At 37.5% G+C, this 20,648-nt stretch overlaps 2 protein-coding genes across 4 annotated transcripts in view; one reads left to right on the top strand and one right to left on the bottom strand.

Moving 5' to 3' along the window:
* Window positions 1-10,278, bottom strand: part of LOC115219314 (ribonuclease H1) — a 135,182-nt gene extending 124,904 nt beyond the window's left edge. For 2 of the 3 annotated variants that reach the window (XM_036508841.1, XM_036508843.1), the window contains exon 1: window positions 9,553-10,013. In XM_036508841.1, the coding sequence (XP_036364734.1) occupies window positions 9,553-9,698 (146 nt within the window). In that variant the 5' untranslated portion in view covers window positions 9,699-10,013. Of the gene's footprint in view, window positions 1-9,552; window positions 10,014-10,216 lie in introns of those variants that run through there. The other variant, XM_036508842.1, reaches the window with a different exon arrangement.
* LOC115218880 (40S ribosomal protein S7) lies at window positions 10,254-20,319 on the top strand. Its single transcript, XM_029788864.2, has 7 exons — window positions 10,254-10,315; window positions 12,666-12,740; window positions 13,867-13,938; window positions 14,755-14,895; window positions 17,946-18,010; window positions 18,233-18,383; window positions 20,195-20,319. Exons 2-7 carry the CDS (start codon window positions 12,666-12,668, stop codon window positions 20,270-20,272), a joined length of 582 nt encoding a protein of 193 aa, XP_029644724.1. The 5' UTR covers window positions 10,254-10,315; the 3' UTR covers window positions 20,273-20,319.
* Window positions 20,320-20,648: the final 329 nt, after the last annotated feature.

Below are 20,648 nucleotides of genomic sequence, written 5' to 3'. Positions count from 1 at the left end.
TAAATGTAGCAGTGAAATTTTCACTCAATTCACACTTTATTGTATTCGGTAAATAAATGACATCAAATAATGTAATCCTACTAACTTGGATGGTCACCTAGAGTACCTTTGGATCAGGGGCTTGTCCAATCACGTTAAACAACATAAAAACTTGTTTTTATGTAAATAAGAAAAACAATTCACCACCACTACTATAGTCACTCCCTACTTACCTTACCACCACTATAGCCACCCCTTCTTACTCCCCACCACCATAGTCACCTCCTACCACATCATCACAGCTATAGTCACCTCCTACTTATCCTACCACCTTTTTTTAAAATTTTATTTTTCCTGCTTAAAGTTAGAAACTGTCAGAAAGTAAGAAGAAAACAAACTGGTTTGCTGAGTAAGAACAACCAGCTTAACCTACATCACTGCTGATGTAGGTGTTTGGTTACTACCAGCATAGATGTGATTGGTCATAGTGTAGGGCTAGACAACACTACACTCAACACCAGGCTGGTTAGTATGTGTTCTCAGCATAAATTAACTCCATTTTGTCATCGCACAAGCGGCACAAGAGAAACGAGTCTGTCATATCCTACAAATATTAGACAGGTTTGCGACACTCACTGGGCGGGGCTCTAAAAGTGCTTGCAGCCTATTTCTGCTAACAATAAAAACCATAGAAATTTGTTGATTTTATGGTTTTTGTGGCTTTTCCACCCATCATTATACAAACACAAACTTACAGAGTGGGTTGTTAAATTTTTTTCATTCAATCATTTAAACAGACTGAATGCTTCTAATAAAAAAAAACGGACAATGCACAAAAGGAACAACAGCTGCAGCAGGATATCCAAAGTCGAGTGGGCACCTATTTTTTTTATTACTCATACAAAACCCCTTTCTTCTGAATTTAAGTCAATATAACAGTTATCTCAGCAGTCACATGAAAAAAAAAAAAAAAAAAACTGAATCTAAACTATCTCAATATTTAAAGTTTTGTAGAAGTGTGTGGTTTAACCCTTTAGCATTCAGATTAAGTTAAGTTAATTTTTTGGCTCAAAAAGCAAAAAGCAAGGCCATGTAGGGGGACATGGAGTTATGTACAGGGTGGTGTTCATGCCATTTCTGGTCAAGAGAGACTTTGAACCGAGCGGTTGTCGGCATCTTCACTATCTCGTCTGGCAGCTTATTCCACGGATCCGCAAACCGGACGGAGAAAGCCCCTCTCCTTCGATTGAGATGAAATCGCTGCAGATAGAGCTTTTTGGAGTGATCCTGCAGCTGACGCTCTGGAGCAGGAGTGAAGAACAGCTCCTTTGAGAGGTTACACTTTCCGCTAATGATGTTACTGTGAAATGTAATGCATATTTATTTGCATTGTTTTGAATTAATCACGCATTATTTGTAGGTTTGAGATATTGATGGTGTGGTTGTCTATTTTAAAAATCTGGTAGGTGTGAGAGGCAAGATCTAGCCAGTTTGAACAAAACACAGGTAGAATATTTTAGCCAGATATGGTCAGTTTAAATGCTAAAGAGTTAACCAGATGAGGAAGGGCACAGTCTTTGATTTTTTTTTTTTTTGTAGGGTACCTAAAACTGGAGGAGGGGTAGAAATAAAAACCCATGGGTCATAGTTTGCAGCAAACACATCAAGATATCCTTAAACCGGGGACTTATTCTGAATGCTTGCAGCAGAATGGACTGCACTAAAGGTATCCAGGTTGTGAGATGGTGGTCCTGGTATTCTTAAACTGGAGAAACTTAAAACTGAAGCACATAAACCAATGAGGGAACCTCTTTGTGGTTGCTTGACATGCTGGAAATAATAGCTAAATCTTTCTCAATGCTTCACTACCTTAAAAGGAAAGGACACACCAGGTAATGTAGTCCTAATTAGATGGAATGATCAGGATTAGAACAATTTTCAACATGGGGTTGCTCAATCTTCTCTGGGGTAATTATTACTTAGTCAGTGCAGACCTGGGGCTAATTAACAAATATAAAACACAAACTCAAACAGAAACTTTTTTATAAGCAGCTACGGAACTTACATGCTCAATAATAAAAATTAAAAAATAATTCTTTCTACTAAAGGTACTAGGCCTGAAATATTTTTAGGAGAGGGGACTAGTCAATTACATCAACTCCAATTCTCAACTGGTAGTCATTTAATTGACCCCCAAAAAGATGAAAGGCACTATCAACTTTAGCAACATTTGAACTCAAAACATAAAACTGGAAAAAATACAGCTAAGCAGTTTGTCTGGCATAATAATGATTCTGCCAGCTTGCTAGCACAATACCACATATTTTGAGGGAGGATGCTGGCTTCAATATACTTCAATATATGTCTTCTGTTTATTTTACCGACTCTATAAAAACAAAAAGTCAAGACATTTCCAGCGTGATTTGAACTCAGTACCTAGAGTGATATAACTAATATTGCATGTTTGGTCAAAATAGATCTATTTTACTGCAGTAACACTGATCCCAAGGACCAGTTGAAAAGTTCATTGGCTAACTAAGATACTCTCATGGAATGTGATCAAATGGGATTTATTTTTCAACATAGTCCCTCTTGTGCTCCACACACTTCTTCCATCAACATTGCAGTGTTTGGATCCCATTAGTGAAGAAGTTTTCATCCAGTTAATAAAAAAAAGTCAACAGCAGATATGACATTATCATCACTGTGATACTGGTTCCCAGCCAAGTAATTTTCAATTTGGGGAACAAATGATTGTCAGATGGATCCAAATCAATAGAATAGGATCAAGAGAATAGGGATGGTGATCAACCAGTTCATAGCCAGAATCATGCACAATAGCCACTGAAACCAAGGACTTGTATGCACTAGCCATCCATGGCCCCTTTAATGGTTTGGCTTTTTGTTCTCATATATGGTCTCATATATGAAGATTTATGGGTTTAGGGTGTAGTTCTTTATGTGGGGAGGGAGAGGGAAGAACAGGGTTGATGTACGTGTGAGCATCTGATCGTGCACAGTTGTGTGGTCTAGGAGGCATATTTGTGTGGTTGAGTCAGTTCAGTGAGTAAGTAAGTATGTTTGTATGTATGTATTATCAGAGTGTATTCCAGCATGTGTGTGTGTGCATATCTGGCAGTTTTTTAAAGAAGCAAGAATCTGTGTGTATGCTTGCATGTATGTGTGTGGTTGTGTTCCTCTGTGTGTTTATGTGCGCATGTGTATAGGAACTGTTCACACCTATATACTCCTTACTCTTTTGTTTCAGTCATTTGAATGCGGCCATGCTGGAGCACCACCTTTAGTCGAGCAAATCGAACCCCAGGACTTATTCTTTGTAAGCGTAGTACTTATTCTATCATTCTCTTTTGCCAAACTGCTATGTTACGGGGACATAAACACACCAGCATCAGTTGTCAAGCGATGTTGGGGGGAAAAACACAGACACACATATATATGACAGGCTTCTTTCAGTTTCCGTCTACCAAATCCACTCACAAGGCTTTGGTCAGCCTGAGGCTATAGCAGAAGACACTTACTCAAGGTGCCACGCAGTGGGACTGAACCCGGAACCATGTGGTTCCTAAGCAAGCTACTTACCACACAGTCACTCCTACGCCTAAATGTATTTGTATGCATTCCCTGATAGCCTTCTGTCATATTTCCTACCTTATTTATACTTACCTATGCCTATATGTGTGCAATTGTGCATACTTACATGTATCTATTTGTATGGGCTTACTTGCATTCTACTGTTATTCTACCCCAACCTTTTTTATACCTGCCTATATCATCATATACATGCCTACTGATCCACCCACATGGACACACCCATGTATGCATATTACATGAGTGGTAACAGTAACGTTGAATTTCTACAACCTATTATCTGTATTTTCTATTCAGTATTGGTAATGTTTTGTTTATGAGGATATTCTAATGTATTTGTCTAATCAAAGGGTCTCTTGGATGTTTAGACAAAATATCAATGTTAATTCAGTCAACCATGCCACCATGTTGATAGAGTATAGATGGCTGTCTCCTGTCATTATACTTCCACCAGTGTCCATTTACTCTCTCCAATGTATCTTGTACACCATCTCCATGCATTTTATGCTGCAGACCACATTCCTGGTCTTACAGTTAATAGTGGAGTAAAAAGTATAAACTACAGTTCTTAGTGCATATGATCTTATCATAGGGACACATCTTTCATAATTGTGGATCTCACTAGTTTCTCAACAATCTTAACATTGAGTTTGGTGTTCTTCAGGGCCTTTCTAAACCTATGGGCTAACTTCTAATGCAGCACAACCTCTACAAACATCACTCCTTGATATTCATCTGCTTTATACCAAGTGTTTGCTCAGTCACAAATCCTCTGTATTTTGCTCCAATGTTTGCCCCAATGTCTAGGGCAGGTTCCACTGGCATCCTTATATCTAATTTCTTTCTAGAGAACTGCATGCAGTGCATGAAGTCCTATGCATGTCTCTTTATTTCATATAGTTCACACAGAGGAGACATATTGTTCATTATCATAAGTCCACTATTACTATGTTCATGTTTACATTGTATGAGAAGTGGCATTGAACTTGTGTGTGTGTGTGTGTGTGTGTTATTGGTGTAACGATCCTCTCAAGACAGTAAAATACACATGAGTGTGTGTGTGTGTGCACATATATATATATACACACATATATATATACACATATATATATACTTATATAATATATATGGTAAGATAAAAGTTCATCGTTTAGAAATTTTTTCAATTAAAAATTACTTTTTAAGATAAGGGGAAGACCTATTATGAAAAGCCAGTGTCCAAGCAAAAAAGAAGAAACCATATTTACATTCCCTATGGCCATTCCAGGGGTTCATTACCATATTTAATGCACGAAGGTGCATTACGATAATTACTCCTTCGCCAAGGGAAAATAAAAAACACATCACATACCAGGGCAAGACTTCTTTAAACAAACCCCAACCACTCCGAAAGTGTAGTGGGTGCTTTTACGTGCCACCAGCACGAGGGCCAGTCTGGCGGTACTGGCAACGGCCACACTCGAAATGGTGTTTTTTATGTGCCACCTGCACAGGAGTCAGTCTAGGGGCACTGGTAATGACCTCGCTCGAATGTTTTGTTCATGTGCCACGGTACAAGTGCCAGTAAGGCAATGCAGGTAACGATCACACTCAAATGGTGCTTTTTACGTGCCCACCAGCACGGAAACATGACAGCTGCTCTGGCAGTAATCTTGCTTGGATGGAGCTGTTAGCGCTCCACTGGCACAGGTGCCAGTCATCGAATTTGGTTCAATTTCGATTTCACTTGCCCCAACTGGTCTTCGCAAGCAGAGTTTAGTGTCCAATGAAGGGAAGTTGGCATGGGTGCCAGTCGTTCAATTTGGTTCGATTTCGATTTCACTTGCCTCAACAGGTCTTCGCAAGCAGAGTTTAGTGTCCAAAGAAGGAAAGGAATGCATAAGTGGGCTGGCTACATCCCAGGTAGAGGCCACGGGATTATGGCCTCACTTGTCCTGCCGGGTCTTCTCACGCACAGCGTACTTCCAAAGGTCTCGGTCTCTAGTCATTTCCTCGGTGAGACCTAAAGTTCGAAGGCCGTGCTTCACCACCTCGTCCCAGGTTTTCCTGGGTCTACCTCTTCCACTAGGGTGTGGCACTTTTTAACACAACTATCTTCATCCATTCTCGCTACATGACCATACTAGCGCAATCGTCTCTCTTGCACACCACATCTGATGCTTCTTAGGTCCAACTTTTCTCTCAAGGTACTTACACTCTGTCGAGTATGTACACTGACATTACACATCCATTGGAGCATACTGACTTCATTCCTTGCGAGCTTACGCATGTCCTCAGCAGTCACGGCCCATGTTTCACTGCCATGTAGTATGGCTGTTCGTACACATGCATCATACAGTCTGCCTTTTACTCTGAGTGAGAGGCCCTTTGTCACCAGCAGAGGTAAGGGCTCTCTGAACTTTGCCCAGGCTATTCTTATTCTAGCAGTTACACTTTCAGCACACCCACTCCTGACTTGGTTACCTAGGTAACGGAAGCTATCAACTACTATGTATGTATACACACACACACACACATATATATATATATATATATATATATACGCACACACACACACATAACACCCATTTATACTCATGTGAAATGTTTGCAAAGGCCAACCACACCCCACTTAGAGACAACAAATATCAATTACACCTAAAACAAATAAACCTTACAATGTAACAGAAAACCTGGATATATTGTAAATAAATGTAAAACAGTATAGGCAGAGCTCAGAGAAGATGTCCCCCACCACCAATTGCTTTCACATATATAAAATAGACAGAAAATGGAATTCACAGGACTCTTTACTGAGGACCACAACGATCATATATATACATATATATATATATATACTAATATTGAGGGGTTAGCAAAAGAAATGCATCACCACATACCGAAATTCAGAAATAGCAGCCAAAATCTAAGCCATTTCCTCTACTTAAAAAAAGGGGTCTACCAGAGAAACCATAATACTTGAATCCTATTTATCCAGGCAGAGGGTAATGTAACGAAAATCAATCAATATCCGATTATCCATAGACGCGCGTTTCGGAATCATATATACACATGTATATGTATATATATATATATGCATGTTCCTTGAAGAAAATGACTTGCTGACTGACACCCAGCATGGATTTTGACCAGGTAGAAGCTGTCTAACACAGCTCCTGTAACACTACTAAATGGCTCGAGTGTGGATGTGATATATCTTGACTTTGCAAAAGCCTCTGATAAAGTCAACCATGGTATGATCTGTCACAAACTGCATGATCTCGGCACAGGCGGAAAACTTGGAGAATGGCTGTACAACTTCCTAAAAGCTAGAAGGCAGTTAGTGATGGCCAATGGAGCCACCTCCAAGGAAACACAAATAACAAGTGGTGTTCCACAGGGCACTGTCTTGGGGCCACTGCTGTTCATAGTGGCCCTTTCAGACATGCCCTCAGTTGCTAAGATGGCCACCCTTGCTAGCTATACAGATGACACAAAACTCTCTCAGACAATACAAAACCCTGGAAATATTGCACATCTGCAACAGGAGTTGGATACAATATACAGGTCGGCTGAGGACAACAACATGCAGTTTAATACAGGAAAGTTCCAAGCCCTGCGCTACCGGCACACAAAGCTGAACAACATGCAAACTGGATACACTGGTCCAGGAAGAACTGCAATTCCTGAGTCAAAATTAGTGCATGACCCGGGCCCTGACATGAAAATATTAAAACTCTTCTCCCTGGAGCAAAGGTAGGAGAGATATTCAGTGATATACATCTGGAAAATCCTGGAGGGCCTTGTCCCGAATTTTGTCATTGAAAGTTACCCCAACAGCAGAACAGGGCGCCACTTCATGGTGCTAAAAAAAATCCCAACATCATCATCAAAATACAGGACCAGATACTGCAACAGCTTGGGATTCAGGGGACCACAGCACTTCAATATTTTTCCTAAATGCCTCAGAGACCTGCATGGTGTGGATGTGGGTTTCTTTAAAACTAAACTCAATCTCTTCTTGTCAGGGGTTCCAGATGAACCTACTTCTCAGCAGGAGCGTCGAACTTGTTGAGCAAGTGCCACGTATCAGAGGTGGTTTCACATACTAGTGTAGTACATTCAACGGTGGTGCCCCAGCATGGCTGCAGCTTTCGGCCTGAAACATTTTTGAAAATTTAAGGTTTTATATATAAACTCCGAGCCCACGTGGTTGTAGAGCTAACTTTTAACTAACGTATCCCTAAATTTAGGTAAATAACCACTCGTCACTGCAGCCTAAATGTTTAAAATAATTCCATTGTCATATATGAACAGTTGGCATAAAACATACGTGCATAGTAATTTTTTTTTTTTAACAAAAAGGGCAGTTCATTTCAAAAGACAATAGCGGAGACGAGACTGTAACAGAATTGTCTGCAACAATATAATTTGGTAAGGGTTTTCACAGAGCCATGTGCTTTGTCATTAGAATAAGGGTTTCCAGGATTTATTATTTTTTTCCTTTTTGTTATTTGCTCACAAATACCAGTGGTTTCAATAACAATAGTTGCAAAATATAGTTGGTAGGTAACACTGAATATTTTGAAATTTGTTCTGTCGACAACAGTAAGAAAACCAACCGGCAATAACAGTAAAAGAACCGGGTATGTAACAAAAGAATCTTACATAGTACTATATTGGAGAGTAGAGGGTGCCCATCAGTGTAAGGACACATAAAAGGGTTAATATAAAGATCTTCACCCGTTAACAAAAACAAAAAACCCAACTGTGTAGAAAACGAATATGACAAAACAAAAAAATTGTGCAAATGATCCGGGGGTGTGGGGGAGAGCACTCTCGGAAAATTCATAAGATCCGATTTTTCCATCATAACTTTCGGTAAAATGTATATATATTGATTTTTTTTTATTTTTACGGAATCCCACGTCTTTGGTTATGGAGGATCCGATTCTGCAAAGAAAATTTCAAAAATCGCATTTTCAAAATCTCTATTCTCCGGCCTTGGCCTTCAAGCAGGTTATCCACATGCTAGAAATAAGAGCCAAATCTCGCAAAACTTCGGTAACATAACGAAAGAAATATATAATCGATCCACTCGCCTTTCTGTAAAAATTTCTTTCAGATTAATTTCCCGAAGTAATATGAAATTAAAGTTTTTTTTTAAACTTTTTCCGAATTTTTTTTTTCAATCAATCTACGTGGGAAAATACGGAGATGAAGAATATGGAAAAAATAAACACAAATTCAAATTCTAATTTCAAATTTTTATGAAAAACTGCGACCCAAAATTCCCCCCGTGAAAATGAACGGTTGTTTTAGTCTCCGAAAGTTATGACGGAAAAATCGGATCTTATGAATTTTCCGAAAGTCCTCTTCCCATCCGCCGGTTCATTTGCGCAATTTTTTTTTTTTTCATATTCGTTTTCTACACAGTTGCTAACACCCAACAGGTGGGGTTTTTTGGGGGTTTTTTTTGCTGACGGGTGAAGAAAATCATACCATCTGGTCTTTTACCATCAGTATAAGAAAATTCGACAGACTAGAAAACAAATGGAATCTCGAGACCACTTCACTCGCCTGTTGATCTCCGTTGTTTCGGAAATCTACCGGTGTTTAAGTGGCAGTAAAGTCCGACTGAGTTTTGGATAAGTCCGCCAAAAGTCTGAGTAATGCCAAGCATAATTTCATTATTTACACGTGTATGGGATATAAATAATAAATGAAACCGCAAAGGTTTTGAACTTTGTAAGATTGAATTGTTATTTTTTAGTACCAAATACTTCAAGAGTTGGAAAGTTAACATTTCCCCATACTGACATATATATATATATATATATATTATAATTTAGAACAAACTGTAAAAGGTTGTCATTATAGTACTCAAAGTTTCGAATATCGGGGTGAAGAGCTACAATACATTCTCGTCGGCTATTAATGGCAAATTATATGTGCAAATAATTATTAATAATAATATTGTCTCACCATGTCTCATATACCCCGGGTACACGTCCTTTTTTCACAGCATAGAAAGGCATGACGATAAAATTATCTAAGCAGCAAGCAGGCTTGAGTGTATTTAAAATACTGGTCGGGCGTCTTAAGAGGCCAGCAACTAGCACTGATGTCATATAAAAATAGAACACTATCTGCAACAGTTAACGGTTTCCTAGAAATAAAACGGAAAATGTGTGGGTGTCTAAATACAGGGCGTGGTAAATAGATTTCTATACAAGACATTCGTAACATTAAACAAAGAATTCTAGCTGAGCAAGGTGGCGGCAGGGGGCGACGAAGCCACGTTTCGACTTCTAGTTTTGAGTAATTTAACTTCCCTTATAATCTAAAACTTAATAAATTATAATTCTTTTCCTACTCTAGGCACAGGCACGAAATGTTGGGGAGGGGACCAGTCGATTAGATCGACTTCAGTACGCAACTGGTACTTAATTTATTGACGCTGAAAGGATGAAATGCGAAGTCGATCTCAGCAGAATTTGAACTCGGAACGTAAAGACAGATGAAATACTGCTAAGCATTTCGTCCAGCTCGCCCCCTTATAATAAATTATAATTGACAAAACATCCCGTTTTGCTTTAAAAAATAAAAAAAAACTTTTTTAAAACAATAAATAAAAATTGTTTATTACCGGCGCACGTTGTAACCAACTTCCGGTTAATTTTGTTGTAACGAGACTTCAGTAGTCCACAACGAGATTCGTTCTCTTCCGCTAGCGCCGTTATCTGAGGTATGTCTAAATTCTTGATTGTCTTCATAAATTAACTAAATTTTTCCTTCTAATATAGCGTTGTGTGTTAAAATATCGATATAGATATAAATTTAATATATTACTCTTCCGTTCATATATATTTTTGTTTTTAGATGCTTTAATTTAACTACGAATTATTAACTGATAAACATTGCTGATCGGCTCTCGGCGTGACAGCGACGTATATTACATGCTATTATTTTTACATTTGTTTAACATAATCACTGAGATGCGTTTTAATAATGATTATTTAATAACAGAAATTTATTAAATATATAATTTCTAGTTTTCAGTTCAACTGTAGAATTAATACATTGATTTAACTGGTAATATTTTACACCTTCCCGCATGTGGAGCATTGTATTTCGATATCTCAGTCACTTAAGTCATCCTGTCTTTCCGTTTAAACTTTATTTGTAATGCAAGTTAGGTTACAGCATGTATCCAATGTATGTTCGTTGTAGTAGGGCAGTTTATAACAGACAAATCTTCCAAATTCACATATCTTCAAAATTAAAAACTACAGTAAACATTAATATTTAGTCCTTAAAGTAAAAAGACAGGATAGTCACGCCTGGTATGACTGAAATTATAGGTTTTCTCAATAGCTGTTGATCAGTGCTAAAAACGAATGGATAAGGGGCATCTTTGAATTTGCTTGGTCTTTTAGAGACAGCGACTCCATCGCCCCCAAATCGTAGTATATTGAATGATGTATTCCAATTTACACCTCGAGGGAAAAAGATTAGGTTTCTGTCGGATTTGTTCAACTGGGCTGTCGTGGCGAGGCGATTTTAGTTAGGAGCAATTGTGTTATCATTGAAGAAACAATCCACGAGATATTAATCTTATGACCGTGAGCTATGTTACCATTAATGATTTTCTGGTCGGAAGAATACCGATTTTCGTTCATTGCCCTTCAAATTTTTCCCCATATACAAGTGTTTATGCTTTATACAGGGTGTTCGGACCATATTTGTTTTTTTTTTTTCCCTTGGCTAGCATAAAGATTAATGTAGTTGAGATAAAGTTTGCTGACATGGAGTACTGAAGCCTATTGGGAGAGAATTACCCGTATCATGAAGCTCCTCTTCGCGTATCAAAATGCCGACATCATTACTAGTGTTCTATGAACACTAAAGGCTACATCAAGACTTAGAAGGTGATGACAACATTGAACGGGCCTTCGACTCAATCCTGATGGCTACGTGAAGCTGCTGGACGCGGGGACTTGATCTTGGAACGGTTCGGTTCTTTGTCATACGTCGGAAAATAGTCAGAAGTGTCTGTTGGAGAATTTATGACTTCATCAGCCCCAATTTCTGGTCTCCCCTGAGTGTAAATTGCATGCATTAGTATATGAGGAGCGTAGTTGAGGACACCAACTGCTCTACCACGGCTGAGCTGGTGACCAAGATCAAGCAGGTGTTAGAAGATTCTGTCAGGTGCCAGAGCTATCTTGAAGCTGAGGGTACTAACTTTAAAATTAAACCTATTTTCTGGCCATAATCTAGTTGGTATTTTTTTTTATTTATTTAAAAAACAATATTTTTGAATGGGATATTGTTTTTTCCTTTTTATGCAAACTTTCAGATTTAGTCTGAATACCCCGTGCTCTTATCAGATAGACAGGAAACAAGAATGTATTTATAGGTGTGTGGAGAGGTAGGGCCTAAGTCAACCATGAACAAGTGTGATTTGAAGGAAATTTAGCTATTTCTATCTCGTCCTTTGACATGTATAAGTGGTTGTTATTTACTGAGCGGCCCCTGATCTAGCAGACTTCATTACTTCATCCTTTTTTTATTGGATGGCAGTGTAATTTTTGGATTGATTGTTTTGTTAGTGAAATCTGTAATATTGGTAAACTATCTTGGGTACTTGTTCAGTTTTTGTTTTTTCTCAGTTCTTTATTTTATATCTTTTTTGAGGCGTACTTTTAGGGAAAAAGAAAGCAGTAAGAAATAATAGCTAGACAACCAGTCAAAAAATACAGATCTATGTGTGAGAGATACAAATAGTTTTGAGTCCAACTAATCATTTTCTCCAAAGGGAAGCTAAGAATCAGTTGTAAACAACAGATAAAGATGACATGGGGGGGACAAGAGTAACGTATCAGGCAACATACTCGGGTGTATTTAGTTATGTCCTTTTTATTTATTTTTTTTTTCTTGCAACCGTAAACTGAACAATTGCCAAATACTTGGTATGACATAAGATATTCCCTGCCTATCACATAAATTTCAGTGACCTAGGTATGAAAATATTTTCCATAACATGTATGTATATCCTAAAATGTACTAATTTTGTATCAATTTTACATTTGTAGATGTATTCCAGTTGCGCTAAGATTGTTAAACCTCCGGGCGAGAAGCCTGATGATTTTGAATCACAAATTTCTCAGGTTAGTTTTTGATTACTCTGGTATTGCTGTTACAATCACTCGTGCATGTGTGTGGGTATATATATATACACACACACACACACAATTTTGTTTCAACTTTTCTATAAACATATTCCATAGTTCACGAGTATTTTAGCACTTTAGGTACAAACCTACCTAAGATTAACTCTGCTTTTCATGATAAAATTCTGAAATAGCTATCACAAATAAAATTTCTTTCAAGATGCTACCATGGTTTTAAAACCATCACCACCCCCTCCGTGTTCAAATTTCATTAATCCCTTTGTTGCCTTTAAATTACACTGTTTTCATTTCCCAGACAAGACAAAATTGTGGATCAGAACTTGGCTTTTTATATATCCAATGGCGTCCCTTTCCTACTTGCAACTACTGTAGCTTATATGTATGCTACCACAGTTTGTGAATCCACTCAAGTTAGACTGAACTGAAAAAACAGGACAGAATAAATATAGTACTCTAGCTCATGCTAGCTTACATTATTCTACTTTTCCTCCGTATAGAAATTGAACCCACAACTATACCCAGTACTTGCATTGCAAATCTTCCAAACTTTGATCTTGTGGGTTTTCCAGGCATGTACTGTTAGAAACGTGTTCTACCTATGTATTCCACCATATGCTCATCGGGAGATAGGTATCTCACTGGTGTATAGAATATTTTATAAGAGCTTTGGTCACAGTCGATGAGTTTTATTTTTATAAGGGATTAATGTTTGGATCTCCACATATTGGTGTACTCTAGTGTCTCATAGAAACTGATAATTTTTAAAATCTTGTTTCTGTCATGATACTGGAGACCTTGATCTTCAAAAGGTTTGTGGCTTTCCTTATACCCATAATTATATTGATTGCCAAAAGTGCTCAGATTGCTTCTTGCCACACTGCCACGTCTGTGCCTTCATACATATGTATGGTTGTGTGTGTGTGTGTGTATATATATATACACACACACACAAGCACTGTTTTCTCTTTGATTAAATAGTTTTAAAAAATAGGCATACTTTACACTTAAGTAATGATGAATAAAATCTATTGATATATTCTGTAGTGTAGTATGTTTGTATGTGTTTGGTTTTCAATTTGTGTACATCTCCATACTTTTGCAGGCTCTTTTGGAGTTGGAAATTAGTAGTGATTTAAAGAACCAGTTGAGAGAGCTGTACATTACTGGAGCAAAGGTTGGTTGGTTTATTTTATACATCATCAAATTCTGCAGTTTGTTGTGCTTTGATTATATTTAACCTTTTTGTTAGTATATTTCTAACTAAATTACATGCCTTCTGTGTTTCAATTAAATTCTAAAATAGTTGAAAATTTATACTGGTTTAATAAAACAACTCCGTGTTTATTTATCAACATATTGTAATTTTTGGAACACGATAGGTTCTTAACCAACTATTTCATGATTTTTCCATCTCAGTAAATCTAATTACAGGTAAATTCAGCAATATATAAAATTATTTAAATTTTGTTTAATCATCTGCCTAGAAAATGAATTATTAGCTCATTCAATGGGTATACAAGATTTTGATACAGAAGAATTGTGCAAATTACTATTATTTATTAGTTCAACTTAATGCACATAGGCTTGGCTTCATGCTCTTGGTTGTTGGGGCTGGGATCATTTCAAGTTAGTGGTTTCAGAAGCAGCATCATGCGTAGAGCCAACCAGATCCGCCAGTGTTCTCCGTCGCCCTTCTACATCCTCCAAGGTGACGAACAAAATCTGATTTTTGCTATCACATGTATATTCTCTGAGATTTTCTGTCTTTCCAAAATACTTCAAATTCAAAGTTGCTACTTGATAGCATGAAACTGGTATCTCTTTTCATCCATAGTGAAACATTTACTAACGAGATTTGTGCTGAAATTCTCATTAAAATAGGAATAAATCATTATGGCTGGTTTGGGATGGTTTAGTAATATTGACTGAAATTTTATAGTCGTGGTTTTATGAAAGGGTTAGTGACATTTTTTTTTTCTTTTTGCATCAGGAAATTGACATCCGTGGCAAAAAAGCCATCATTATTTTTGTCCCTGTACCTCAGCTGAGGTCCTACCAGAAGATACAGATCCGTTTAGTAAGAGAATTAGAAAAGAAGTTCAGTGGGAAACATGTAGTTTTCATTGCACAGGTGAGTAAAAAAAGAACTTTGTTTATCTTTAAAAGTAAATTGTTTAATTAGAACAAAGATACCTATCGTGCTGTAACCAACTTTGCATGTAAAATTTTGTTTCCATTGTTTGAAGCTGCTGTAGTAACTACGCCCGATTTCATCCCAATTTTACACATGCCTTCTTAGGGGACATACAGTGTATTGGGCCAAAAGAATGTTCAACTTCTTGCCTAATGCGAGCCCATTGCAATCTCTTACGCTATTTCAGTATTATGTGGCAAAAGTGAAACAATGTCTTTATTGTAGAGAGAGATAGATTTATATGTATGTATATATATAGAGAGGGAGAGGCAAAATCGAGTACATAAACATTGCAGATGTAATGCTGGCTGGCCATAGATGAGGTTGACACAAACTCAGCTGCTGGCCCTGATGGGAGTTCCAGTTGTCCTTCTCAAATCATGCAAGCGAGCCCTTGCAAAACCACTGCAGCCTCTCTTTCAGAACTTCCTTGGAAGTGGTAAGCTCCCAGACAAGCTGAAGGAAGGGATAGTATACCCTATCCATAAAGGTGGAAAAAAAGCAGATGCTAAAAATTATAGGCCTATCTCTCTGACTTCACATATCAGCACAGTTGTGGAATGAATAGTCTGCAAGAAACTAATCGCGTTCCTTGAAGAAAATGACTTGTTGGCTGACACAGCATAGATTTTGGCCAGGTAGAAGCTGTTAAACACAGCTCTTGCAACATTGTGACTGGGAGTTAAAACAGCTGCTGAATGACTCAAATTCGACCATGGTATAGTATGTCATAAACTGTGATCTCGGCATAGGTAGAAAACTTGGAGAGTGGCTGCACAATTTTCTAAAAGATAGACATCAGGCAGTGGTGGCCAATGGGGCCACCTCCAAGGAAACAAATAGCAAGTGGTGTTCCACATGGTACTGTCTTGGGGCCACTGCTATTCATAGTGGTTCTCTCAGCTGCTTATATAGCCACCCTTGCTAGCTACGCAGATGTCACAACAGTCTCTCAGACAATACAAAATCCTGAAAATATTAAACATCTGCAACAAGAGCTGCAAGCAGTGTATAGGTTGGCTGAGGACAACATGCAGTTTAATGCAGGAAAATTTCAGGCCTTAACCTACCAGCACACAAAGCTAGATGACATGCAGACAGGATACACTGGCCCTGTAAGAATTGAAGTCCCTGAATCAAAATCAGTGCATGATTTGGGCACTGACATGAGCAATGATGCATCTTTTCAAGTGCATATTACCAATTTGGTAATAAAATGCTGGATAGATCCTCCAAACTTTCAAACCAGGAGAAAAGGAAACGATGATCCTTTGGAGGACATACATCCTCAGCTGCTCCCAACTATGATCACCCCACACTGTAAAATCCACGGTGGTACTTGAAGCAATCCAACACTAAGAAAATCGTCTTGATACAATGTATCAGCTACTGGGAAGGGCTGAAAGATTTAAAATTTTTCTCCCTGGAATGAAGGCAGGAAAGATACTCAGTGATATACATCTGGAAAATCCTAGAAGGCCTTGATCCCAGCATCGCCATCAAAATACAGAACCAATTACTGCAGCAACTTCAGCTACAAAAGCCTACAGCTCAATATCCTTCCAGAATGCCTGAGAGACCTGCATGGTGTGGATGTAGGTATCTTAAAAACAAAACTGGATCTCTTCCTGTCAAGAGTTCCAGACAAGCCTATCTCATGGCAGGAAACAGGTGAGGGCTGTGCCATCAAATTCCTTCATTGACCAAATGCCATATATCAGAGGAGGTATATATATATATACACACACACACACACGTGTGTGTCTCTGAACTCCCACCCTCACTTGACATTGTTGCTGTGCTTACGTCCCCGTAACTTAGCTATTTGGCAAAATACACTGATAGAATAAGTACCATGCTTACAAAGAATAAATCCTGGGGTCAATTTATTTGACTAAAATCGGTGCTCCAGCATGTCCACAGTCCCGCGACCAAAACAATAAAAACTATGCCATTTTTTACTTCGAGCAGTGCCAGGTATCTCTGCTAGTATCATATACAGTGAAGTTATCCATTTTTCAGTTGGAAAATGGATAACTTCAGTAGTACTAATTGTAGTATAAGACAGTGGAATGTAGTTGGGCCTGTTACTGGGTTTGCGTATATACAAAACTAGTGTACATAAAGGTTAGAAAGGAAGCATGAACACCAGTATGTGATGAAAATATTCATTAATAATCATTAGGTAGAATTAATCATTTGCCACATAGAGCTAAATTAGAAAGTCTAGGGTAAAGTGGCTTTCAATGTTTAGTATGGTACAAGTTGCTACATTTTCGAAGTTTTCTCTAAGTTTGACGTGGCCCAGTCATTGCAAAACTTTGTGTTTATGGTTTATTAAGATAAACGTAATTGCTCTTCAATGCCATTTACTTAACACTTATCAGTGTCCTGTACCAGACAGTGGAATGGTTTAGTGAACAGCTAATGCAAAGAGGAGCTGTTCAAGTAGGTTGTCTTGCTGTAGTCCTTTGGCAGATGTTATGTTGCTAACTGCAATAAGAACAGTGGGAATACTGAAGTGGTTTGTTATTGGCACATCTTGTGGGTATGATCACTTCTAATTCTATTAAAACTGTTTAGTGTTTGCAACTTTGTATAGAGAATAGGAAAAATGCATAGTTAATGAAGTGAATGGATGTGTAGGCATACAATACAGTTTTTTGCTGAGCTTTTTGTTATGCCAATTTGTCTTTGTCAGTGAAGTCAAATTGGCTGAGAAAAATAGTTTGCTATGATGAAGGTTGAGTTGGAGGAGGTTGTTCTTTTAGAGTAGTGATCAAAGTAGGCATTTGCTGGTTTCAGCCTGGGAGCAAGCAATCCAAGGAACCACTTCAGCTTCCCAATGTTATGATCATAACATCAACTTACTGAGGTTATTTTATTTCAATTTATTTAAGTACTTATTTGGGAGAAATTGCATGTAATATGTATTTCATTAGAAATGTCACAATGTTACCTATTTCTGTATATTTTTCTTTTTACAGAGGCGAATTTTGCCAAAGCCCAATAGAAAGATCAAGAATAAGCAAAAGCAAAAGAGACCTATCAGGTGTGTTATCAAATTCTATAATGTGTGTGTGTGTGTACACATGATTTATCTGTTTGTAATAAAGATGAATATTATTATCTTTATTTTGCATTGTAATTGCTAATAGAGTTAATCTCGTTTAGTAGAATATGTTCATAAGCAGTTTATATGTGATGTATTTGTATTTATATACCTCCACACACATTTTCCTTAATTGATATTCTTGTTTCTCTTTCATTTTAGTCGAACTTTGACCTCTGTCCATGAAGCAATCTTAGAAGACTTATGTTTCCCTGCTGAGATTGTTGGCAAGAGGATACGTGTAAAGATGGATGGCTCTAAGCTAATAAAGGTGCATTTAGACAAGAATCAACAAACTAACATTGAACATAAGGTATGTTTGGTTTTTTGATCTTACATTGCTGGTCGGACTTCTTGAATGATGTGAATGTTTGGATTTTTTGGAATGAGGAAGTAATGATAGTGCCCATGAGTTTTTTCAGGGCCTCAAGCTGGTGACTTGTCTCAAATGCCTGCAAGAGTCTGGGTTCCATTGAAAGCACCCATTGGCTAGGTGGTGTTGATTGTGTAGTAGGTTATACTTAAGAAGAAAGGTCATCCATGCACATTTCTTAACCATGTTATAAGAACAATGCCGTTGGATATATAAAAAAGCAAAATTGAAAGAGCTGAAATAATCCAATGGCAGAAAAGAAATATAGCGACTGCATACAGAGATAAAAGGTTGATAAATAATCTGCCAGTGCGTAACCATATGTAGATGAAAATGGCACCCCATTTGCTTGATTATAACAGGTACATGGGTGGTGTGGATTGGCTGAACCAGATGAGTTATTATCCGGTTGATAGACTGGGTAATATATGGTGGCAATACCTGGTTTTGTATATGATAAACATGAGCATTGTACATGCATTTATATTATACACCAAATCAGGTAGGACTTGCAGGTGGTGTGACCATCTGCAGTTCTGAGCAGATGTAGCAATGCAGTTGAGGACAAGTTATTGCTCCCCAAAAAAATAACTGCAAGAAGGAAAAGCAAAGCCTGCCAGAGAGATATCCCTCTGAGTCCAGCTGATCTACATAAATTAGAAAAAGATCGGGGTTTGCAAAAGGCAGTGCTGTGATTGTCTATCAACAAAGAAAAACTCCTAATGGATGGCCAGTTGAAATGTCTTTACAAGGTTGAAGTTTGTAGAGAGGGATGTTTTACAACTTTCCATGTTAGATTTATCTAGGTCTTCAGTGGAAAATCCTTCAAATTCTGACTCGCTACTTGATAGAATGAAATTCGTATCCATTTTTTTGTCAGAATTGCAAATTTGGAGAAAAAAATCTCCCAAAATTCACAGAATCAAAATAACACATAGATTGTTGTACAAAACTGTAGCTGAACTGTTTACGCAGTATAATCACGTGTTTTCACAAATGAACTAACGAGATTTGCTCTGATATTCTCATATGAATATGTGATTCTGGGTGGTTTGATCAACATGAACCAAAATTTTTTCGGGCGGTTTGGTGACGAAAGGGTTAATAATGCAATATGCCACAGACAATAAAGCTTTTCAAATAGGGGACATTTTTTTCTACCCCTAAGCACAACTGAAAATTTACAGCCTTAAGGAATAATTTGGTCATTCGGGTGCAACTACAATAAGATTTTTATTAAAAATTTGGTTAATAAAGATGTGAAAGAGTCAATTTGAAAGGAATGGTATTTTTTGGTCAGTCCAGGCATGGGATTGTAATTGCTGGAAAAATTCAAGTCTACAAATACAGAATTCAATGAGTGAAGATTCACTTGAAAAAAACATCAGTTGGATTGAGTTAGGAAAAATGGGGAATACGAGCTGAATTAAAATATGCTATTACTGAACTAAAAAAAATTATGAAACTGAGAAACAGAATGTTGCGATAATCCAGATGAAAACAACTTATATTCATAACTTTTTTTTTTCAAAACAAAGTTCATTATTAACAGATTTATATTAAAAACTTGCTCTATAACAAACTTTCATAAGTTTCATGAAACAAAAAGTTCATTATTGACATTTTATGGCAATGGTGTGGTGATGGCATTATAGGAAATACCAGGCAACAAAATGTTTTCTCTAGTTAGATCATATGTAATCACAGAAATTTTCAGTTTTATAAAAACGTTTTTTTTTTTTTTGTTTCAGCTTGAAGTATTCCGAGCAGTTTACAAAAGATTGACAGGGAAGGAGGTTGTATTTGAGTTTCCTGATTATATTCTGTAATTAAAGCAGGATTGACAAATGCTGAAATAAAAGATGTGAAAGAAAATTAAAAAATTTTTCTTTTTTATTGTTTTAAACATGTTTGATGTGTTTATTTCTGTACAGTGCACAACCACTAATCTGGCATTATTGGGACCTGGAGAGTGCAAGTATGGTAGGTTAGGTAAAATACCCTATAAATCAGGAAAAGGGAGACATCAAATGAAATTCTAAATAAAACCTAGGTAAAATGAGTGGTAAAGTACTGGTACATTGATTCTGTTGACGTACACAAAGATCATCACTGAGATGAAGGGATATCAGGATTGGCATCTTCTTGGGGTGAGGGGCTGCCAGTACTCCCATCATCATCTTGTAAGGTGAATAAAATATCAGG

Source organism: Octopus sinensis, linkage group LG14 (genome assembly GCF_006345805.1).
Source record: "Octopus sinensis linkage group LG14, ASM634580v1, whole genome shotgun sequence".
NCBI classification, from domain to species: domain Eukaryota; kingdom Metazoa; phylum Mollusca; class Cephalopoda; order Octopoda; family Octopodidae; genus Octopus; species Octopus sinensis.
Note: the sequence above shows the minus strand (reverse complement) of the source record. Positions and strands in the feature narration are given on the sequence as shown.